Genomic DNA, 25,468 nt, shown 5'->3' with positions numbered 1-25,468 from the left:
GGTGCAGGATATCGGGAAGCTAGACGGCTGCTAGAGCAGAGGTATGGAGACGACGACTCTATCACGAATGCATTCGTCGACATGCTCATGGAGTGGCCCCTGGTGAAGCCTGGGGACGTAGAGAGCTTGGATAGATTCGCATTGACGCTCAGGTCCTGCCATAACGCAATGGGTGGAATCACATCAGAAGGGAGGGAAACCGACCACCCGAAGACGATGCGGAGAATACTTGGGAAACTTCCGTATCAGCTGCAAGACCAGTGGCGCCGTTTGGCTGACCGGATTCAAGAGGAAGAGAGGAGAAAGGCTAGGTTTGAAGACATCGTCAACTTCGTGGAAAAGGAAGTAAGAATACAAACCAATCCAATGTTTGGACGTCAACACAACAGCAAGAGCGGTGAGCTTGACGGTTCACGGAAGAACGTTCAAACCGTGTCGGCGACAGTCGTCGGAGCAGATTCTGGACGTCATCAGACCTCGCGAGTGTGCTTGTTCTGCTCCAGAGACCATTGGCTAGACCAGTGTGATGACCTTAGAACTTTGGCGCCTCATGAGAAGAACAAATTCATCAGAGAGAAGGGTCTTTGTTATGGGTGCTTGGGCAAGGGCCACCTGGTTAAGAAATGCGCAAAAAGAAGAACATGCACGATCTGCAAGATGCGGCATCCTACAGTGATGCACAACAGATCACCGTCATTGCCTGGTGCAAGCAATGATAATGACAACCACGAGGGGGACATCAGTCGGGACAACTCCAGTGCCAGCCAGTTGGTAACAAACGGCAGGGTAAAGCTAGACAGCGCTTTAAGGGCTAGCGCTGAGTCAACATCCACAATGATGGCAGTACTACCGGTAAAACTGCTCTGTTCGGATCACAGCAGTTCTGTGGAGACTTACGCATTTTTTGACAATGGAAGTTCGGCAACCTTCTGTTCGGAGTCTCTATTGAAGCAACTGAAAGCCGAGAGTAAAGAGATCAGGCTGTCGATGACTACTGCGTCCGTCGATAATCAGCAGCTAAACAGCCGTGTGGTCAGGGGCCTTGCGATTTCGGACATGAATGGCGATATCTGCATTCAGCTGCCTCCGACATACACCCTCAAATCCATTCCCGTGAAGTCAGGAGACATGGCATCGAACGACGAGCTGAAGCAGTGGACTTACCTGCAGGACATCCAGCTGACAAGAATTGACGCTGAGGTTGGCCTATTGATTGGTAGCAACTGTCCTGAAGTGCTCCAGCCCCTGGAGGTGAGGCGTAGTGAAAATGGTGGACCATTTGCTGTTCGTACTGCGCTTGGATGGGTCATCCAGGGTCCAAGGCGAGGCTACCAAGCGGAGGCCGAGGGAGTGAAAGTAAACCGCATTCAAGCCGCTAGGGAAAATTCAGATCTGCATCGCAGCTTCATCGATCTTTACAATCAGGACTTTAGAGATCATGACAGCTCTGTAGAGGTGGGTCTGTCCAGGGAAGACCAGTTGTGGCTGAAAGAGGTGGAGAATGGAGTGCGGCACGTGAACGGACGCTATGAAATTCCACTTCCACTTCGGAATGCAGGTGCCTTTCCCAGCAATAAACAACAAGCGGAGCGTCGTGCAGAGGGTCTGAGGAAGCGGATGCTGCAGAGCGAGAAATATCTGACTGACTACAAGAAGTTCGTGAATGAGCTGGTTGAAAGGGATTATGCAGAGAAGGTGTCTAAAGAAAATAGGGGTGCGCACTTGGGAAGAACGTGGTACATGCCGCACCATGGCGTCTATCATCCCATGAAGCCGCAGAAGATTAGAGTTGTATATGACTGTTCTGCGAGCTATAAGGGCGTGTCGCTGAACGACAGGCTTCTGCAAGGACCCAATTTGACAAGTTCGTTAGTTGGAGTACTCTTAAGATTTCGCCAAGAACCGTTTGCCCTCATGGGAGACGTGGAGAAGATGTTTTATCAAGTCCGTGTACCTGTCCAGGACAGGAGTCTGCTTCGATTCCTTTGGTGGGCTGAAGGGGATTTGTCTCAACAGCTGGAGGAATACCAGATGAACGTCCATCTGTTTGGAGCAGCTTCATCACCATCATGCGCAAACTTCGCACTACGAAGAACAGCCCAGGACTTTGGTGATCTGTATCGACCTGATGTGGCAAGGTGCATAGAGAGGAATTTCTATGTAGATGATTTTCTGAAATCTGCCGCAACTGAAGACGAAGCAGCTGACATCGCGCTACAGGTTCGTGATTGTTGTGCCAGAGGAGGCTTCAATTTGACTGGGTTTGTAAGCAACAGTGAGAAGGTCATGTCGCGTCTCCCGCAGACAGATTGTGCACTGACTCGCACAATGAGCCTCTCTTGTGGTACGCCATCTGCACAGAGGGCACTCGGAGTGCAATGGGACATCATCAATGACACCATGAGTTTTCGTGTCGAGGTTGATCCAGGACCACCTACGAGAAGAGGAATCTTGTCTACTGTCAGCGCCGCCTATGATCCTTTGGGATTAGGTGCTCCATTCATTTTGCCAGCGAAGTTCATCCTCCAGGACCTGTGTCGTCTTAACTTGGGATGGGATGACAATATCCCTGAAGAGCATGCTGAGAGATGGACGCAATGGTGCAACGACCTGAAGGAGCTGAAACAGTTCAGTGTGAGCAGGAGTCTGTCACCTGCTGACTGCAAGGCGGTGAGTCGTCAGTTGCACCACTTTGCGGACGCCAGTGAGAGAGGATACGGCACTGTCAGTTACATCAGACTGGTGGACGAAGAGGGGAAGATTCGCACGTATTTGCTGATGAGCAAAGCAAGAGTGGCACCGTTAAAAGTATGCACTATCCCTCGGCTCGAACTCTCCGCAGCTGCCCTAGCCGTTCAGATGAACACCCTGTTGCTATCGGAACTCGAAGTACCGATGGACGCCGTCTTCTTCTGGACAGATAGCATCTCAACCCTCAGATATATACAGAATAAGACCTCGAGGTTTCAAACCTTCGTGGCGAACCGCCTCTCGATCATACATGCTGGCTCGAATCCCGATCAGTGGAAGTACGTGCCGTCATCTCTCAATCCTGCTGACGACGTGTCACGTGGTCTCACGGCGCGACAGTTCCTCGACTCCAAACGTTGGACTGATGGCCCTGAGTTCCTCAGCGGGCAGATACACGTCTGGCCTGATCAAACCAGCGCACTGCAATCAGTAGAAGGCGAAGAACCCGAAGAGATCAAGAAAGTGACGGTGAATGCTGCTCGTGTAGATGAAGACGATCCTACCTCACAGCTTCTGAACAGATTTTCAGATTGGCACAGGCTAAAAAAGGCAGTTGGATGGCTGCTTCGAATCAGAGCTACGCTTCTCATCCGAGCGAAAACGAGAAAGAAGTTAAATGATGGCACGGAAGACGTGCAGAGCAAAAACGTTTCTGCGCGCCTCACTGTGCGCGACCTTCAGGACGCAGAATCTGCAATCATCAGATTCGTACAGCGACGGGTCTTCCCTGAGGAGATGACCAGAACTAATGTGAAGAAAGGCAGCCCTCTGTATCGCCTTAGTCCACTCGTAGTCGATGGGACTCTGACCGTCGGAGGTCGTCTGAAGAACAGTGGGCTTTCAGATCTGGTGAAACATCCAAAGATTCTTCCCAAGCAAGGCCACGTCACAGACCTGATCATCCGTGACATGCACGAAAGAACTGGTCATCAGGGACGGGAACATGTTCTGGCGGCCTTGCGCTGCGAGTATTGGATTGTGAGCGGGAACACAGCTGTCCGCAGAGTTCTGTCCCAGTGTGTTGGGTGCCGGAAACGACAGGCTGGCGTCGTCACCCAGGTGATGTCTGATCTACCAGAGGAACGTGTAACCCCAAACGAACCTCCTTTTACGCGTGTTGGTACTGACTACTTCGGGCCATTTTTCACAAGAAGCGGCAGGAAGCAGATGAAGAGATACGGCGTGCTGTTCACTTGTCTCACAACCCGCGCTGTGCATATCGAGATTGCTGACAGCCTGGACATCAGCTCCTTCATCAGTGCACTGCGTCGCTTCCAGGCAAGACGAGGTCAAGTCAGGCATATCCGCTCTGACAACGGAACTAACTTCATCGGCTCCGATCGAGAACTGCAAGAAGCGGTAAAGAACCTGAACAGAGACCAGGTTCACGAATTTTTGTTGAAAAGAGGCATCACATGGGTATTCAACGCGCCAGGCGCTTCGCATCATGGGGGTGTGTGGGAGCGGCTTATCAGGACTTTCAGAAAGATATTAGGCGCGCTTCTCAAAGAGCAGACCCTGACTGATGAGTCACTCCGTACGCTGACGTGTGAAGTCGAGGCTGTGATGAACAGTCGACCCTTGACACCAGTTTCCAGCGATCCAGCAGATCTGGAACCACTGACGCCGAACCATCTGCTGCTGCTCCAAGGATGTGCTGAACCCTGTGGCGTGTTTGATGAGCAGGACACGTACTCCAGACGACGGTGGCGTCAGGTGCAGTACCTGGCAGACGTTTTCTGGAGACGCTGGATGGCAGAATATCTGCCTCAGCTGCAGCAAAGACAAAAGTGGATGAAGGTCAACAGGAATCTGTCTGTCGGCGACCTGGTCTTGATCGTCGATCTGAATCTACCCCGACCACAGTGGCCTCTGGGTCGGGTGACTGAAGTGTTCCCAGATGCACAGGGTCAAGTCAGGACTGTGACAGTTAAGACCGCCAGATCTGTATTCAAGCGGCCCATCTCCAAACTGGTACTGGTGCAGGAAGCGATTGTGTGAGCGCCGGACGTCCTTACCTGCCCTTGTTGTTGAACCTGTGTTGGTTCAAGGGGGAGGGTGTTGGCGCAGCGTATCCGGCGCCGATACTTCGGCTGACTGATCCTCGGAAGTGGAAGAACCAGCGGTTTACAACGAACGAGTTTGTTTGTGTATTGTGGAACCAGCCGGCTCAGCTTTGGCTCAGCTGACCGTGTTATTCCGCAAAATGTCTTTGTTTGCTTAGTTTAGTTATGTGTTATTTTGAAAGATTTTGTCAACGGCTAAATTAAATAATTATAGTGGACAGGGCAGAACCTCGGTGAGTAATTTCATATACTTGCCTATCTACTACTGTTACGTTCCATATCCTCGGCGTTACGTTCCATATCCTCAGTAATTGTCAGTATTTGTGTCAGAATTTGTTATGACGAATGCTTGTTTACTTTTGTGTTTTGCTTTGTTTCCGAAACCACTTTTGGACTCTCACTCGATCATGTTCAGTTCAAATATATCGTCAAGTTCATTTCAAATAAATCACAAGTGATGAGTCGGTGCGTTTAGAGATCTGACCGTCTAAGAATTGGAAGAACAGAAAGGTAGCCGGCGACAACAGAACTATTCCATTTATTTCCCTAGATTTCCGTCAGTAGTATCCTCTCACCGCATTAACTACATATCAGTTGGTAGCCAGCAGTCACTTGAAACTTCAGCTGAGGTAATATCAAACCTTTTTTTAAAACTTTTGATACAAAGAAGTTAGAACAGAGAGATGGGAAAATATCTGCCCAGTGCTGATTTTCAATTTTGCTTTTTATGCATTTTTTAGCTAAATGATCATTGTTTTCCGCATACATGATCATTGTTTTCCAGATAAATGGTCATGTCGTTTATACAACTGACCTCGGATGACCTCCAATGACCTCAATATTGACTCTTTAACTGTAATAAAGGCTGCCGTCCACTGTGCGGAATGCTTGCGGTCCGTACGGAATTTAACACAGAACCCTATGGGCGCATCCGGTCCGTACGGAAATCGTGTGCGGACCGCATCCGTGTTGTGTGGACATATCGCTGATAATTGGCGTAATTATGTTCAGTCCTGACTCAGAGGTTACGGTATGCAAGTCGCGCGTGACCTCCCTCGAGCGAAATTTATTCAAGTCGAAATCGGGTTAGCAATCGACATCCGAAGTGGTTTTCGCCAAGGCCGTATGTTTTCGCAGAGACGAGGTACCAAAGTACGACGTGTTGAACCTTGTGCGGAGAACGCAGACGGAATGGATGCGGACATGGGCCGTCGCCCGTCTTCGAGTTTTCAATTGGAAATTTAACCCTCGCCGGACCTATTGGTTTTCTACATACGCGCCGGCCGAGGGCTGGGGCGGGTACGACCCCCCCCCTCGCCGTTTCGCCCCTGGTGGAGTTAGCGCGTCGCAGAAAAAACGAGCGTGTGCGCCGTTACGAGACGCAGAGATTGGTAGCCGATTTTAAGGTCCTAGGTCAACCTATGACCTCTGAGGTCAGGTCAAGTGCCCCAAGGTACGGTTCAGTTTTTGGTGAATAACTTCGCAAAAAACGGCCGCAGAGCCGCGATTTTGGCAGCATCGTGTTTGCCTCGCTCAGGCGCGTCGAATGATATACTTTTTGTCCGGGTCAGGTCAACTTGGGGTGTTGACCTCAGGTCAAGGTCAGGTCAGCACCCCCAGGTCACGAAGTTGGTCGAAAGAGGTCATGTCGCATATCATTCGATTCGGCAGGTCTTCCTAGGTCCATTGGTGGCTTTCCCGACTCGCTAGCTCAATTTGATCAAGAGTTATCGGCGAACACCTAATATGACCTTGATGACGTCATAAATGACGTCACGCAAGGTCAACATTGAAAAACTGACGCATCTAACCTTGCAAGGAGTGCATCGAATCACGATTCTGTGTGCTTGAGATAGTTGGAGATCGTTCCCGGCGCCAGAATAGCAGTTTTCATTTTTCCCCATTGACTTATAATGGTGAGGTCACGAAAATGACCTGACCTAATATGACCTTTAGGAAAAATCCAAGATATACAAGTTGTGAGACTCATAATGGATACTAGATCCTGCAAGTTTCACTTCCCTGTGACATCTCCTCTGGCAGTGAGGGCGTTGCGAAGTTGCGACATCTGAAGACCGTGCAGAGGTTCACTTATGACGTCATAGGTCAGTGACCTGACCTGACCCAAAAATGCGGTTGGTGTCAAAAGATCCGGCTTGAATCAAAGGTCAGGTATGCCAAGTTTCAGCTTTCTATCGCCAGCGTGTTCGGAGCTATCGCGAAAAAACCCTATGGGGGGCGGCACCCGCCCCCCCCCCCCCTAGGCCGGCGAGGGTTAACCCGCGCCCCACTGGGGTCTGCGTATAACACGCCCTACTGGGGGGGGGGGGGGGCTATTCATAGCCCCCCCTCCTAACTCCGAAGCTACTGGGCCGATCGTCAAAATTCAAACGGCGTCTGATAGCCCCGGAAAAACTGTCGAACGAAACCTAATTTCATTGACCTCGAGGTCACCGATGACGTCACAGGTCAGGTCAAAGTAAAAATTATTAGCATTTTGGCTTCTTCACGTTTTGGGCTCTGGCCGCCGTCTTACAAGTCAGATCAGGCTCATTTTTGGTTCACACACTCGTGAACAGATGCTCTAGATAGGTACTCTGAGGGTACCAAACTTGTACTTTGATTTTCAGGTCAAGGTCAGGTCATCACAGGTCACGAAAATATTATATCATCCGTCGGTCACGTGACACATGTTTTATGGTCCATTTAGGCCAAACATTTCGAATTTGATGTCGTCTGTGTCATTCGAGGTCATTTTGAGTCAAATTTATCTTAGGTCAGGTCACTTTCAGGTCAAAAAAGGTCAAATTTTGAAGTTCAAATTTTTCAACAAAAAAGGTGTCTATTGGATGCAGTTTGAGCTCAGGAACACGATGGTGCTATTTATATTGGCGTATGATGTCAAATTCGTGCTGAAAAATTGATTTGAAAAATTAATAATTGTTAATTTTTTGCAATAATGCGTATAACTTGGCCATTTTGAAGATATTTAGCTAAAACTTGCTAGAGTTAGTCATAATAATGCGTTCTATCACATATATTCTGGTTTTTTCGAAAAGTCAAAAATTTTTGGAAAAAAATGTAAAAATATAAATTTTGAATTTTATTATATAAAATTTTCGAAATTTTCAAAATTTCGAAAATCCGAGATAGCAGTTTGATAGCCCAGTCTATTCTGAGTCCTCTCATGCAAAGAAATTGGATCTAGCTTAAAAACTGAGCTCTTGGGAGCGATTGCCGTGGTTCAATGTTTTGCGTCGAAATCGGCCGAACATGACGTCACTCTGTCGTCATTTCCGGCCGACCTATGGTAGGTACGAACCAACTCCTTATCCCATCCCTCAGCCCTCCCCACATCCAATTAACCCATGCGTGCGAGATACCTCCGTTGCTGGGGTTTGTCGTCGGGGGTCCGGCGGCCGGCACGGTGCCGCGCCCGTCGCCCGGCGGCCCTTTCGTCCGGCCCGCCCGTAGTGGCGTGCCCGCTGGCGCTGCTGCCCGTGCCGCAGCCGGGCCTGGCCCCGCTCGGCCGGGACGGCGCGGCGGTCCGATGGCACAGTGTTAGATGTAATATGTATGCATAAAAAAAGAGCTGTGTATAACCGTTATATCTCGCACGGGTGCGTGGTTTGTATGATTTCTGCCGAGTGTGGACGACTGGGGCGTACTCTGGTAGTTGGTGCAGCAATCGGGCGGCCAGCTGTGTAATGTCGTGCACGGGAAGAGAGGACACTCATACCTATTAGGAATCGGGTACTATAGGGCTGGGGCGGCAATGTATGTAGTATGCCCGCCCGCGTATTTAAACGCCACTGCACTTGGATGCTTGATCACGATCATGATTGATAATAAATGAATACATGATTTAAAAAAAATGGTAGGTACGAAGTTCAAATTTTGACACAAGGTGTCAAATTAATGCAGCCGAAGGTACTGAAAGTTTGGCGTCGATATGTCAAGCGGTTTGGAAGTTATTGCAGAAAAACGGGAGGGGGGCTATAAATAGCATCCCCCCCCCCCCCCAGTGGGGCGCGGGTTAAGATTGAATTTCTACTCTTTCAAGACAAAGTACCTAAATAAATATTATTTCCTTGGCATGGCACCATCTTGTTGTGCTAGGCAATGGCCATATTTTCTTTTTGTAACAACTGATATGGAGTGTGCGTGAGCTCTCCGTTTGCTGTCCGGATGCGGAGACATTCCTGACGGACTCCGGACGGAGACCGCATGCGCCCATAGGGCTCTGTGTTAAATTCCGTACGGACCGCAAGCGCTCCGCATAGTGGACGGCGGCCTTTAGTATTCGAGTAGTTATCAGCTTCCTTTCTAATAGCATGGATTCGATGAAAATCGCTTGGTTTACCTATGCCAGAGCAGTGTTTAATGGGCGGTCATCCGCCCGTTCGGTAAGTAAATGCGACTTGTACGCGATCACCGCAACATATGCACAAAAGCTTGCAGTGACAAGCATGAAAGAGACATGCATCACGTAAGCACAAAGCTATACACACGTAAATACGCCGCTGACCATGGCAGTCACGGTTTCGTTTGCACGTGAGAGCCAGCCGGCAGCGTTTTCTGACCAGTGGCCATGACCGGGCGCTGGGCAGTCGGGTTTCTATAGCGGCCCGGTTCGGTCACCACGGCCCAGTCGCAGCGCCGTCGGCGTCGCTTTAGGACCGTCGGAGCCGGTTTCGAAGGTGCACGAGCGGCAGCGGCGGCAGCAGCGGGGCAGTCTGAGGTACGCTGGTGCCGCGTCGACAGCGTTCGCTCCGCGCAGCCCGCCGCTCACCGGGCCGCAGTACAGTGAGTGACGTGCGTGCAACGGTCAGTGATACCGTCCGACCCACGCGCGTCAGAGATCAGGGGCTGATCTCACTGGTGGAACGACCGACGACGGCATAATCGACGCACCGACGACCCTACAATACCGACCAGTGACCGCTACCGAACACCGACCGACAGAAGGGCAGGTCAGTGAAAGCCACGTGAGCGAGTGCCCGTTGCGCAACGCACAGGGTCGAGCGGTGCCCGCGGAGAGGAACGGCACGAGTTCTCAGGCGCGTGCACCGTGCCCGGGCCTCTCTAACCGGTTCTCACATTCTCCACATGAGCAGCGCCCCGGGCCCGGGCGAGGCAGGCCAGACTCGAAGGCCGACAGAAGGGCGTCAAAACACGCCGACAGATACACACAGATAGATAGCCAGGTGCGCACCAAGTACGCAAAGTGGCCGCTTTTCGCAGTGACAGAATTAGGGCACCCCTCACCTACGTGATTGGACGAGGCCGACCAATGGTTCTGGCTTTCTAGGCTAACGTACACGTGAGTGACAAGTGCTTGGCTGCCCGCTTGTTTCGATTGTGAGAAAGCAGTACACTTGAAATGAGTTACGATGTGAAATGCCATCAAGTATCAATCGCTTTCACCAATGACAACCACCGGTGGAGTTACCTTCTATCCGTCTAAAAGTGTGTCCTGAATGCAACGGAGCATAAAACACTAGCATTTCATGTCTTAATTCGTCCCCATATGGCTATAAAGCGCTAAAGCGGAAACAAGTAAGCCATGCGAGTTGTGAGCACCCCATAATGAACCACTCATTGTAGTACCAAACAATGTCGCCGCCACGGGACGTCAGCATGACACGATCCAATCAGCGCACTCGTTTACCCTAAAGAGGATGAATGAAAACAAATGACCTTCGCTGACAGGACTACATGGCCAGGCTCGCTGAGCGTTTTTGTTGTTCCCTTCCGGAGGCATGACGGCTCCGCAGCTCCCTAACCCTATAGCCATGACTCGAACGTCGCCCTATTACAGATAGTTCATCCCATCCTCAACGCGGACTTCATAACTTGGAACTCCATCAGAGTGCGATCAGATCCCGACCATACAGCGTTGGAAAAATATGTGGTGCCATGCAGCCCAGCAATGTACTCTAGTTAAATAAATCTGCAAATTTCAAATGCTTAAGAGATTTAAGCATCCTAGATAAGCCGACGATAGCTATCGTTCCTACCTAGGTAGGAACTTGAGAAACGTGTAAAAGGTCTCATAAAAATGTGACAGAATGTGGTGCAAACATAAAGGATTTAGTCATAGCTCATGATGAACAGCAGCAATTAAAGACAACTGAGAAATAAGCTAAATATTAAAATATGTAGCAAACTGTACGGTTCCCATCGTTCTACAATGACACCCGCTGGTCCGGACAAAGTTAAGGACACTAGGCAGAGTCAATTGTTGATCAGTCAGCGCAAGCGAGCGAAGCTTCAACCCATCATTGACAAGGTAAAAGAGGTAACAAATCGCAGTAAAAGCCAACATCACTTCGTGGCGACGAAAAGCTTGCACGAAGGAACAAATCTGTATCACCGTTCGTTTGTCGTCACAGATCAAAAACTTCTCTTTCTTCAAGTTTTACTTCTCCGTTCGTAACAAGCTGAATGCCAAAGCACGCTGCCACTATACCTAATAGCAGGTTTGATGTGTCATCGGATACATCACGCTCAAATCAGGCATGACAATGGGCAGAGCATGTCATGTAGCCCCGCACTGCATCGTGCAAAGCGGCCCTTGAAGGAGAGTCACGACAGCGAATTATGCAGTTCGCGGACACCAGTTTAAATGCCTTCTGCATGTGGGCATAATATACATAACTGGTTCTAGGCCTAAGAAATGTGGATGTTCTATTACCTCGCAAACCAGAGTTGTGACATTTTCGTCTCACCGTGCGCGTTCCACCTTATTTAGAGCAAGAGATGATCCTGTTCTGCTCTGTGGGCCGGGGTTGCGACTTGCGTGTCACTGTGAGCTAGAGATCAGTCAAATTTGTTGTATGGTGATTGGTGAGCCAAAGGTGAGCAGGCGACTAAACTGTTCGGGCCGCCGCGGGAGCCAGCTGCCATCCCACGGTCTGACGTGGGCAGGACGGAGGGGGACGCATGCTGTGACCTTGGCGGTTGCGAGGAACGTATGCACATGCATGCAAGATGTATGCATATTGCATATTGCTTACATGCATGTGCACATACATAAATGTGTTCTTAAGCCCTCGAGTGAAACCCTTTTCTGATAATACGCTAGTGGTTGATTATAGCAGTCCAACCGCTCCTGGACACCAACTGACTGCATACACCGGGTCTTCCCGAGCCGTCCCGCCGCCCGCCGCGCGGAATCACGCCGACCTGGCTGGTGACACGGTCACAATTGGTTCGCGTGCACCGCGTGGTACATCAGTCACGAAAGGTGCAGCGCACGGTCGGCGTGTGCACAACAGCGTGACCTCGTCAGCGACCGGTCTGTGAAGGCCGACGGCGCCTCCACAGCTCTGTGCAGCTGCAGCGCCGCTTCGACCGGCGCTCTCGAAATACAAACAATTCTCCAAGCGCCGCTGGCCAGTAACTTATCATTTGATGCCTTTGCATGGCAATTGATATATGCACCCGTCATAAAATCAGATCTATTTGTCGTCGATTTTTATATCGATCGAGCATGTGGTAGAAGAGCTATGGCGAAATACATTTGATAAACTTTCATCTTTCGTACTTACAAGTAAGGGCGTCAGCTGTCGAGGCAGAAGGCACGAGAAGCAGGAGGGCTCAGGGTGGCCGTACCAAGGCTTGACACAATGCCACATTAGTCGAAATGTCCCTCATTGTCCTTCCATAGCGATGAATTGCCGTTTGAAATCCTAATCCGGAGCATCATAGCTATGCTATCGCAATATGTCTCTCCGTGCATTCGATGCAGATCTCTCAACGTAAAACAATGGACAAGTTTACGCATCATGAATGGTAGCTGCAAAGATCTACATACTCTGTGTAGCACGCAGCAGATTCTTAGATGCTTGGTAGGCATGCCTAATGACAGCATTTTCTGTGATAACAGTGGAATAAGTACCTATTTTCACGATAAAACATAAATCGTCGATTATCAATAAAAAAAAAAACAGAAGTGTAGGTATGATACGTGCCTTATCGATACATAAAGATTGGAGGTTCTGATCAAACAAATGAGCCCACACATATTTTCAACAATTTGGCGCGTAAAAAAATGATTGATAACCCCAAAAAACGTCCGAATTGAGACCATGGCATGTACTAATTAAACCCATAGATAACATGAATCATATTATGTTATGATTCATGTTTCTATGTTAAACCTGATCCCTCAGGCTGACACTTTAATCATTTAGTTTGATAATGAAATAAAAATGCTAGAATAGAGATAAACAACTAAATGACAAGCAAACACACGGCTGGGCCTGTTTGGTAGGAACAGAGTCAAAACCTGGTAGAAAAAAAAATACGTTATGGCCCAACCGAGCATCGAGGCTAGTTGTATGTTAATTGTATTGTGAACGGTCAGAACTGCACTCCTAAGAGCATGCGAACAGACTGATTCCTGGTAAAAGTAGACGGCTCTACGCCCTACGGCTTACAACTGTTAAATGGGAGCTGATACTTACTATTACGATAATGAAAAAAGATACATGTTACAAAGCCGTCCCAAAGCTGACACTAGACAATCCCGTCTCAAAGCGGGACAGGATGCAGCACAGGTGCTAGGCACTAACCACCTGTTTTTGCATTAGCAACTGTAGGCCGGATGGTATACGTCAGGACGCTATCTACTTTCGACGCTGATATATGTGTCCTTGCAGAGATGCATGTGAAGTAATCGGCGGGGTTTCGCAACGGTCGTGTACGCCACCTGAATGCACATGCAACTGTTAAACAGGACGGCTGATGACCGTCCTTGGGTTACCGAGCCACCTACTCACTTCAAAGCAATGCTGCATCAGCAATCCTGTACCATGGCACACGGTATTTTAATTGTGAGATGTGCTATGGAACATAATATAGGTACCTATACGTTATTTATGCAGATATTTACCTACAATTTCGAGACATTCGGGACGTCTCGAATCGAATCGACCTGACACCCGTATTTACGCGACAAAGCCCTTGAGATAGACATGCGAGACGAAACTTTTTGGCGTCATTTCCCACCGAGTGTCCTAGAGGTCAGCGAAGGTCAGGGACCCGAAATTTGCACAACAAAATATGATCAAAAGTCAGTTGTGGTCCATTTTGAGAAAAGCCTGGCACAGCACACCTTTACTATTGTTATATGCTTAAATGTTCAACTAAATCGGATCATGTCTCGTTGGGCTACTTTTATCGAGTTCCCAACACATGAGTGTCAGCGATGCATCGCTGGCGCGATGGCTTAACCCTATTCCTGGCGGGCTCCGCCGGGACAAGAAACTGGCGGGGGGGGGCCGATTCGGCCCCCCCTTCAGATCTCAAAAACTACACATTGCAGCGACAAACGGCGAACGGCGTTTGATAGGTCGTTTAAAGATCTACAACTTTTACATAAAACATTTTCAGGTCAGGTCAATATTGAGGTCACCAGAGGTCATCAACGATAAAATGTTTTGGAATTAGTTACCTATATAACTTTTAAACTAAGAAACATAGAGACATAAAACCAATACATTTTTTGTTGCTCTCGCCGAGGCGATGCGAAATAAGTATGTGATGACCTTCACAGGTCAATTTAAAATTTGACCTGAGGTCAAGGTCAGGTCATTCATCAATGAGGTTGTGGGGTATGGTCATGCTGCATACCAAACGACGCGCCTTGACCAGGCGAGCAGTTTGGTACCACTTACAAGTCTTTAGCACCATCATGTCGTGATTTATTGACAGAAAAACGATTTATGACGTCACATGACCTCAGATGACGTTTGCCGGTGCCCCTGTCAATTAGCGGCACCAGGATCATCACCGATGAGATAATCCTCCGTAATACTGAAAGAACTGGGTGTTTTTGACTCGTTTACACGAAGCAGGAGGCGTTTCAATATTTTCCCATAGGCTTGCAATGTAAAGGTCACGAGTCTGGCCTGACCTCAGGTCACAGATATGAAAATTCTGAGACATAAAAATTGCACATACTGGTACCCTAACTAAAGCCTGAAGAGAAGAAATTGATCGGTCAAAAACTCTAGCTCTGGCGTGATTGCAAACTTTTCTGAGGTAGGGTCACCAAACCGCCTCTGGTGACCTGACCTGAGGTCAGATCAACTCAAAATTTTCAGAAATGTTGCGTAAAAGCCTTTAAGAAAAAGTCAGAAAATTTGAGCTTCCTAGCTCAAAGCGTTTGGGAGATATAACCAAAAAACCTCAGGGGGGGGGGCTCCTGAGGCCCCCCCCCCCCCGCCAGGAATAGGGTTAAGCCAACGCTCTGTCCACGCCATTGCTCCCATTGCCTTCGTTTAACCCCACCCAACGTAACCCCTCGTTTACAACTAAATGACACCTATACAATCATGTGACACCTTAACCTATGTAGTAAAGCTGCAGCGCGATCTCAGAGCCGCCGCGCCGTGTTTCCGCCGCAGGTGCGCCACGATGGGCGTTCGGCCGACGTTCGGGCTGGTCGACTACTGCGTGTTCGGCGCCACGCTGCTGCTCTCGCTGCTGATTGGCGTCTACCATGCGGTGCGCGGCAAACAGACCAACGAGGACCTGCTGCTGGGCGGACGCAGCATGTCCGTGCTGCCCGTGGCCGTCTCCATCATGGTCAGCTTCCTCTCGGCCATCCTCATCCTCGGTGAGTAAAGGAGGACTCGCAGGTGTATCATTGTCTAGAACGATGAGTATAAGATAAGTTCCAAATGGCCCCTACCCGTATAGTTTTCAGTCATCTGTCGTTTTTTTTCTTATTTCGTTTTTTTTCCTTTGTAATGTCTTTATCGTGTCTATACGTAAGAAAACGAGTAAAATGAGTGTGATCGGCCATAAAGCTACATTGCATTTTCACTTTGTCTGTTAAGCAAACTGAAGAGTTCGTCGAACTTTCAGACCGATTTTCCAAGAACACTACCTGTATCATAACACACATGGTTGAAGCTACCTCGTACCCCAGGCTCACCGGCTGAGATGTACATGAACGGCGTGCAGTACTGGATCTGCAACACGGCCTTCTTCGTCATCCTGCCGGCCGTCGCCTACCTGTTCCTGCCCATCTTCTACCGGTGCGGGGTCACCTCTGTGTACGAGTACCTCCATTATCGGTGAGTCAGCTAAACCGAGCACTTGTCGCACACCGCGGCGGGTTTATGATGACTCTGCAATCCCACCAAACCAGCATTGGCGAGAGGCTAAAACGAAGAGTCGCGTCACGCATCAGTTCAACAGCATTGTCCGGCCCTGAAGGTTAAGCGCTTTTACAAACAACGCTGCACCTCATGCATCATCGTAGCTAGCCATTTTTATGCGCTTTCTATGGTTTAATCAGGAACTCAATGCTCACATCTGATGCTTCTGAAAGCTGGTTTCAAACAGGTATATGCTCAGTTAAAAATTGTAATCTACATTTCTGACGAAGATATTCGAAAGTCATATTTATGACGTACCTCCAGCAGTCTCCAGTCTCCACTCGCCCCTTGAGTCACGCCGCTGCGCCGCAGGTTCGACAACCGTCTGCTGCGCACGCTGTGTGTGCTGGTGTACCTGCTGCGCACCTCGCTGTACATGGCCATCGCGCTGTACGCGCCCAGCCTGGCGCTCAGCTTCGTCACCGGTCTGCCGCTGTGGATCGCCATCGTCGGCTCGGCGGCCGTCGGCACACTCTACACCGCCTTCGTGAGTAAATAAGCCCTGAACACCACCTTCCTGTGCAGTGAACATCTCTCCTTCCACACCGTCTTCGTGAGTACAGTCTGAAACACCAATTTGGAGAGTAGAACCCTCTACACCTCCTTCGTGAGTACATTGAACACCATCTTCCTGTATACAACTGCCTGCGGCACCCTCTACACCGCCCTAGTAAGTAAGCCCTGTACACTGTACAGTGTACACCGTCTCCGTGAGTACTGAGGGTCAACAGTAAGACCACGTTCACTTCTGATCGTTCCATGGTCCGTAACCGGCAAGCTTCAACGCTCGACGTAACTGGTTGAAAAGAACTACAAATTTCCTTTCAATATGTCTTCTGCCCATACCAGATACACATACACCCCACAACAAACATTATGTTGGAATTCTCTGTCGGAAGCTCCTGACGTATATCCTACAATCCTCCAGTTCGTTCTGACCAAGTGACTTAGGTATGCCTCACGGCCCTGCACAGAGTCCTGATGGAAGCTGGCCTGCTGACGTATGTCCACGGTCCTGCCAGGAGGACTTGTGGAAGCTCCTGACGTTTGTCCACGGTCCTCCAGGGCGGTCTAAAGGCGGTGGTGTGGGCCGACGTCCTCCAAGCAGCCATCATGGCCGCCGGAATGATCGCCATGATTGTCCAGGGAGCCATCAACGTCGGGGGCTTCACAAACATATTTACCATTAACGCCGAACATCAAAGGATGACCTTCTTCGACTTCACCTTAAATCCGTGGCAAAGGTGAGCATAAATCTTACATCGCATCGCCACAAATCATATAAAAGGCCGTCTCCGTAAATGTTGGTTGTCTCTTTCAATTTGCGATAATTAAAACAGCACCAAATAAATTGTGTAAATGTTGTGTTATTAACGATTTGTGATGTGATCAAATGTAACGAAAAAGGGACTGTGATCTATGAAGTAAGCTATTTTTTATTTAATTACGCAACTGCTCATCACAATTAGGGTAGACCGGGGCAAGTCGCCCCGCCGAGGTAAAACGCCTCACCGATGTTTCTCGGAACTGGCAAGGTTCTGGAGAAACATCATCTCTTCTATAAAACGTGCACTATATGATCATTATATGAGCAGACTGGAAAGAAATTGTGATGACTCTTTAGGAAGATATAGCCAAAAATGTGTTTTTGGGGTGATTTTTATGTTTTGTTGTCAGCTTATGCATCATGGCGTTCTGTTATGGTCCACATCAGGTTAACGACTTTTATGTATTTTGAACAACTTTATCTAACGCTTATAATGCCGGCTTGGTTCGCGTTAAATTATGCCTTGCTGGAGTGCAAGGCGTTGTTCTCTGACCAAACTACGTGATGGGGTAAAACGCCCCAGTAGGTCGCGGGGCAAAACACCCCATGGGGCGTTTTACCTCATGTGTTGTTCGGACTACCCACTTCCTAATGTTCGGTAGCTGGCTAACAGTAAGTTTCTATGCATTTATATGTACTTTTCTCAGCAACTGGATGGCAAAGGAAGTATTTTGTTAACATTTCCATTGCAATAATTTATTATTTGGGCTTATGAGGCAGGTGAAAAACCTGCTCATACAATAGTGTTTTAGCTGAACACCTGATAGGGTGGAAGGAGCTAACTTCAGTGCCGTGCTTCCCAAGGTCTAACAGACCTCTCATATAAGATTTAAGTCAACTAGCATGTTTAATCTTTAATCTAGAGTATGGGGCTTCTTGCCCCAGGCCGTGGGGCGTTTTGCCCTGGGGTTGGGGCAAAATGCCCCATTTGCAGATGCTTCACAAATCACTTCCTAGCTAGGAGTCCGATCATAAGTGAATGAATTTTAGGGGTGGAATTTAAAGTAAAATGTCCAAAGAACGCATTGAGCACAAATTTAGCCTTCCAGGTGATGTGGGACAAAAGTTGTGTAGCAAAATAAATTATCTGGGGCGTCTTGCCCCGGGCTACCCTACAGTAAAGCCTTAGGCACGCGATAAGCAACAGATATATCCAACCGAAGATGCTACATCTTTTTTCGCTTTAAACGAAGCCAATCATGCATGACAGTGAATCGTCAGACTTGTCACACGTTCCGGATCGCGTGTTTCGTGGGCAGGCACAACTTCTGGAACCTGTTCTTCGGCACGCTGTTCCTGTGGACGACCGTGTTCGGCGTGAACCAGACGTCCATCCAGCGCTACATCAGCCTGCCCACCCTGAAGGCGGCTCGCATGTGAGTATGGCACAGCCTTCACCGTCTACTCAACACGGCCGACAAATTACTACTTGATAAACATTTGGTTATCAAGCAATTTTGTTTTATTAATAATACCTTGCTTCAGTTTTTTAGTTAGTTTTAGTTGTTTAATCTAGATTTAGTGAAATAGTTTTGGTAAATATAGGACACAACGGATGTCCACTTTCGTGCAATATCATCTAAAATATCATCGATTGACTATCGGTAATTATCATCGGTACCTGATTATCGGACGGATATAATGAAACGGCATTCTTAGAAATTTGATTTCAAGACTGACCTCGACTTCAAAAAAAAAATCATCCACCGAGCGGCTAATGTTTCCAAAACCGCATGAATTCATTGAATAAAGCTATCAAGATTCAAGATGCACGATATCTGCACTGCAGTGCCCTGCCTGTCCATTCGGCCTGCTATTCGACGTCTCCTTGGTTGACCCGCACAGGTCGGATTCTGCCAACCGCAGACGGAGGCAAACCGACAACCGGTTCCCGGCGTGCGCCCTTATCTGTCGGCGGTAATGCTCTTTTGAGATGCTAGAAACTGGTTTTTAATCACATCTCAACAGACTAACAGTTTATTGATAACAGAAATAAACAGTTTTGAGGGATAGAGCTGGCACATACCTAATGATCATATTTAAATATGCTAATGTTAATATTTTGTTGGCATTCCGAATAAAAGGCGCCCTCTCGGTGAGAATCAAGAAGGGTCTATAATTGTCCGGTTTCCTTGCTAAACTCAGCGTCTGCCTGAGAAGCCTGGTAGTATCCAGAAACTGCGAAGACCGGTTTATCATGACCGGCAGCGGTCGCAGGGACAGGCATTCCCGTCCGGTCTGGTCCGACACTGGTGGAAGGTGCAGAGCTGGATCTGGGTCAGGTGCGGCCGGCACACGGGCCAGGGTCGTGTCAGCACGGTGGCACCGGTTCAGGCCGCAGCCGAAACTCACCGCCGGCCGGCATAAGTCATGGGTAGAAGTAGAATGCAGTGGAATCATTCTACTTCCACTTCAGCGGAAATAGAACATGCAGCAATGACAAAATAATTGATACCATAACAGCAATGGTTCAGTGGTTCATTCCACCAAGACGCCAGATTTATGTAGGGATCAAAGTGGCAAAGCTGGAGGAATGGATAACTTACATATAGGCACAATAAAGCAAAAGCCCTAAATACAAAAATGCCTAACATCGAAAAAGTTATAAAACGAGATGAATTTCAGGCTGACTATGAAAATCTTTAATCTTTTATCAATGAAAATCTATAAATTATCGGGTAAGCTAAATGATAGGGTAAAAACGGCGCCAGTTGCATTATTATAGACACTTTTCTAGCACCCGAGGACGCTGGAGTGGTCCAACTATGGCACATTCAACTTGACTTGCTGGTCATTACCTGACCTCGAGTCACACGACCCTTCGGCCTGCAGCAGCCGGCATTAATTCCGTACCACAGGCCATCCAGTGGTTCGTGGAAGACCCCCGTTGGCCGTTATAAGATATGTAGCGATAGCAATGGCACAGCACTTCTTATATACAGCAATCCGTCAAACTAATGCGTCCAGTGCTAGATGCACGCAGCCATGATATGCGTATATTCCCAGCCAAAGTGCCGAACACGCGGTAGATTAGTGACCGTTTATTTGATATCTGCCGTGAATACATTCACAAGCGCATCGATGAGAGCGTTAAACATAAATCATAGGTGGAAATGAGTAACTGGCCCGTCACGTTATGATTTAGTGAGCCTGAAGGCCGGAACCCTCATTACTGACACCAACTATATGTAGACTGTAGAGTCAGCCTATGATTGATGATTAGGTATGATGTTAAGAGTTCAGCCAGGGTGCACTGTCCACGTGCACTGTGCACTTGGTGCTTTCGGCATTACCTGCATAGCTACCCTTTGACACATGCCCGCAGTCGAACTGTGCGTGATATCATTCCGAAATTCGACGCCATGTTCTCACCTGCGCCCAAGGCCATCCTGCGCCCAGCGATGTAGGTATCTCTTGGGTCACGCCCTTAGCCCCCCCCCCCCCCCTCCCGCCGGCAGTCCGCGTACTAGCTGCGCCAAGGAGGCGAGTATACCTTTCCCCAGCCGGTGCGTACCTTTTGTCTTGTCACTTGTCATGCATTCACGCTAACCCCTTCCTGCCAGATGTGTGTGCGGTGTGTCCGTCCGTTGAACGTCCCCGCCCTCCGACAATGCGTGTGTGGTCTGCTGAACACACTTCCTTAGACAGTGCTGTCTGCTGAACAGCTCTTTCCTCCGACAAATGTGCTGACAGCTGGGCTGGACACACCCCTCCCTCTCTTATACAGTGATGTCTGGTGAACGTCTCTTTCCTGCGACAAATGCGCTGACTCCCGAATGTCCCCACTCGCCTCCGCCAGTGCCTCTCTGCTGAGCGAACATCCTCCCCCTTTCCTCCCACAGCGCCTGCCTGCTGAACGCGCCGGCCACGGTGCTGTACACGACGCTAGCCTGTCTCACCGGACTGGCCATCTTCGCCACGTACGCCGAGTGTGACCCGCTCAAGGTCGGACTCGTTGAGAAAAAGGATCAGGTGAGAATGAGCAGTTTAAAGAAGAGGGACACTAGGCACTGGACCGGTAAGAATGAGAAATTCCACTTGAGAAATCAGATGGGTAGGAACGAACCATCAACCAGCCGGCCTGAACGAACCTGAAGCAACTAAGGACAGCACATTCCTTTTTAAGGATTAACTCATTAAACTCCGAAGTCCGAAGTCCAAATCATATCATGTCGGAATATTGTTGATATTTAAAACGAATTTGTACCCATTGACCCCCGGAATACACATTTCATGTGCTCACTGAGAGATGGCGACATAATTGATGTCATTTGAGTCTTGAGACATTTAAAAGTCATCATTGACCGCCTGAAGTGCTGGCATCCGCCAATTATTGCGATGACAGAAACTCCGTTCCGATACATGACAATGTGTTTTGTTCTCGTTCCCAGCTGGTGCCGTATTTCGTGTTGGACCAGATGTCCTACCTCACCGGCCTACCGGGACTGTTTGTGGCCTGCATCATGTCGGGAGCTCTCAGCACCATTTCGTCAGGACTCAACTCACTGGCTGCAATCACGTGGCAGGACTTCATCAGCAACATAGCGATGTTCCAGAACATGACAGAAGTCGCCAAGTCATGGGTGACTCGCATTATCAGTAAGCGATTTCACTTCCATGGTGTTTGTTACTCTTCGAGAGACTTTGACCTTCTCGTTTAAATTCATGATTTGTGCATCAGCTAATGTTGTTTTGAACATGATTGATCATTGCAGATGCTGATTGCTGATTGAACTGCTTAGTCACTATCACTAGCTCAGCTTTTTCATGCATAGGTATTAAATTCAAACAGCATCTGCATGACTGTCGCAATGAAACCTATATCTGCCACAAGCCAGTGTCACTTATACGTACGTAAACATAATAAAGATACGGGATGATGGCGCTCATCCCTGTCCCGTTGTGCACACAGCTCTGCCGTAATTGACCTGACACTCAACCCCATACCTAACTGTTCTCCCTATAGGAAGAACAGTTCCTAACGCTCACCCTTGTCCCGCTGTATATCTCTCCAGGTCTGCTGTAATGGACCCAACACTCACCCTCGCCCCGCTGTGTCCCTCCAGGTCTGCTGTATGGAGTCATGGCCGTGGGGCTGGCGTTCCTGGTCAGCAAGTTCGGCGGTGTGCTACAGGCCTCGCTGGCCATCAACGGCGCCCTCAGCGGACCCGTTCTGGGAGTGTTCTCGCTGGGACTGTTCATACCCTTTGCCAACGGCAAGGTGCAGTTGTTTGTCACCACACCAATGACATGTATCGTTCTATATTGTGCGGCTATATCTCGCTCACCAAAGTCTCTGAACATAATTCGTAAGCCCTTCAGATGCGCATAAAGTTGTTTTAAAAACTTCCAAATATGTCAAGAGTAAGACTGGTTCATCTCCGTCTCTCAATAAAATCGCGCTGAGATGACCACTGACTGGTGTGTCGGCAGGGCGCCGTCGTAGGCATGCTGTCGGCCAGCGCCCTCAGTATGTGGGCAGTGTTCGGCGCGTACGGCTCCGGGAAGCGACCGGCCCCCCTGCCGACCTCGACTGCCGGCTGTAACGTGACGGTCGTGTCACTGAGCACGCCACTGCCGACCGAGCTGACCACTCCGGTACCCACCGGACTGCCTGAGGAGGATAGGTGAGGGGAGGGCGGGGTGAACTGACCTTGACCACTCCGGTGCCCATCGGCCTCCCGAGGAGGATAGGTGAGGGGAGGATGTGGTGACCTGACCTGGCCTTGATGACACCGGCGCCCACTGGGCTGTCCGAGGAGGATAGGTGAGGGGAGGGCGGAATGACCTGACTTAATGACCAACCCGGCCTTCCCGAGGAGGCTCGATGAGGCAAAGGACGAGACGGCCATCGTCTAACCAAAACGGGACATGCGATGGCACCGTTCGATATTTCATGTCACACTCCGACCAGGAGCTTTATCACATGTAATTATCCGTTTTCTGTTTCTTGGTGTCGCTTGGTGAGAGGTCATCTCTGATAAATGAATGAGCAATAAAATAGGTATAATAATTATACAAACCCACCAGGAGTTTAATCATAGCTTCATACTGAGGGAAGAAACTTACAGAAGCTTATCGTCGCCTGGTGCCGGCCAGTCCTGTGACTTATCGCCCTCTGTTTTCCAGTTGGATCGACCAGTACGTGTACGGCATTTCGTACCAGCTCTACAACATGCTCGGCTGCCTGCTGTGCGTCATCATCGGCTCCATCGTCAGCCTTCTCACAGGTCCGTAAACAAAATAACCTCTGAGAATGTCATGCGTTCGCAAATGTGTTCAACTGTAGGTATGTACGCATTAGAGAACCTGTTCAATCTTTATCTCATCAGTTAATTATTACGGAGCGAGCGAAGCGAGCGTAGTCTTTCCTTAGATTAACGGAAATTTCTGAGTATGAGCGGCCGGCCGGCCGTGGTCACGCTTTTGCGAGGCTTATATCTCAGCAACCACTTGACCGATTTACATGCGGTAATTTTTGTAGGGTAGCTTCATTCCTTCTACCAAGTATTGCACTATTCCCGATGCATGTGGGTGACCCCTTATGCACGTGCCACGTGCAAAACGAAGAGGTGTCACTTTTGTATTTGTTGCAATATCTCGGTAACTACTGGGCCGATTGCGCTGAGAGTTGGCATGTAGGTAGGCACCCACTAGGCAATACATATCCATGTGCCAGAGTTGGGGGGCTGCTGCACGTGCGCACGTGCAGGGGTCGTTTCCAGATCTCGAGAACGGCTGGACCGATTGCGCTCAAATTTGGTACACGGTTACGGAGCAGTTAGTAGGGTGCCGTGCACAAGTCAGTTGGGACCCATTTTGCACGTGCGCACGTGCAGGGTGCCGCTTCCAGATCTCGAGAACGGCTGGGCCGATTGTGCTCAAATTTGGCACATCGCTAGAGACCGGTTAGTAAGGTGCCGTGCACACTGCACAAGTCAGTTGGAGGTACCCCCTCGCAATTTCGCACGTGCAAGGCCCACCCTCTCGCTCGCTCCGTTAGTCGCCACAAAAGGCGTTATACTGGTTTTATTATTATCTCATCCATGACAAAGCTAAACGTCAGCAGGCCTGACCAGAGTGGTGAATTGGCGCTGTTTGCAGGCTGCAACGATCGAGAGGTGAACAAGAGTCTGGTGAACCCGCTGGCGTACAAACTGCTCAACTGGGTCAACTGCTGCCGAAGAGACTCCTCGGACGCCAAGTACGCGGCCGATAACCCCATCTTCACCATGTCGACCTACAAGCAGACGGCGGCGGACTGAGGGCTGTGTTATCGCGCAGTTTTACAGAGCGTGGACCTCGCGGCTCAGTCAGTGGGCCGACTGGCCTGCAGGTGCCGCGCTCAGCGTCACACAGGTGGCAGCGGCGTCTGTTGGGACCGCTCGGGCGTCCAGCGAGGGACCGAGCTGCGCCGCTCGCGGATCGACTTGGGTCGGATCAGTCGCTTTTTGATATTTTATCTTTTATAAGTGTACGAATGGATAATGATTGTGATGTTTTAATCTAACATTTGTAACTAGGTGACTCGTGCTTCACGCGCCAATAAATATAAAAATACTCAATTATCTTGTATTATGTCGATATCCGACTCACCAGAGGCGCGGGAACTACTTTCAGATGGCGGGGGGGGGGGGGGTACACACGGGCGTAGGAACGTCATGAAAAGTGGGTGGGCCACCCTGTCAAGGGGCCTCCTTTTCCAGGGGGCCTCCTATTTTCAGGGGCCTCCAACTTTTGCATCGTCCTGATGGCTGCTTTCAAGTATGACCTCCAAATCTAGCTTCAGAGATCGGGCAGATGTACCCAGGGGCGTAACCGCTTAAGCGAACAGTGCGGAAAGTCCGCACCATTTTTAAAACTTATTTCCCCTCCGATTTTTTTTTAGAATCTATTTGCCGCAAACGGCGCATGACCCCTGAAAACCCTTACACAAATGTCTTCCTCGTTTCCCAGGTGCCCCCATTAGCTTCATAGGCGCCCTCTTTGGCATATAAGCGCCCTATGTATAGTCATCAGAGACATCCCTATATGTCCCACACCCACAGTCGCCCCGTTGTCGCATATACAACCTGTTATGGACACTTGAAGGCGCCTCTCTTTGCCACGCCGGTGCCCCTGTTTCTTATGAATGCACCCCCATGGCATTG

At 49.3% G+C, this 25,468-nt stretch overlaps 1 protein-coding gene across 1 annotated transcript; it reads left to right on the top strand.

The window, feature by feature from the left end:
• The first annotated feature begins 9,465 nt into the window (after positions 1–9,465).
• LOC122377639 (sodium-coupled monocarboxylate transporter 1-like) lies at positions 9,466–24,884 on the top strand. The gene is made up of 12 exons (XM_043357907.1): positions 9,466–9,790; positions 15,233–15,444; positions 15,760–15,907; positions 16,304–16,478; positions 17,057–17,235; positions 18,578–18,694; positions 21,161–21,290; positions 21,710–21,917; positions 22,385–22,539; positions 22,752–22,945; positions 23,448–23,548; positions 24,423–24,884. The coding sequence occupies exons 2-12, from the start codon at positions 15,243–15,245 to the stop codon at positions 24,581–24,583; spliced, it is 1,770 nt and encodes a 589-aa protein (XP_043213842.1). The 5' UTR covers positions 9,466–9,790; positions 15,233–15,242; the 3' UTR covers positions 24,584–24,884.
• The last annotated feature ends 584 nt before the right edge of the window (positions 24,885–25,468 follow it).

Source organism: Amphibalanus amphitrite, unplaced genomic scaffold, assembly GCF_019059575.1.
Source record: "Amphibalanus amphitrite isolate SeventyFive unplaced genomic scaffold, NRLGWU_Aamphi_draft 000048F_arrow, whole genome shotgun sequence".
Classification (NCBI taxonomy): Eukaryota; Metazoa; Arthropoda; class Thecostraca; order Balanomorpha; family Balanidae; genus Amphibalanus; species Amphibalanus amphitrite.
This window is presented reverse-complemented; position numbering and strand designations above follow the sequence as displayed.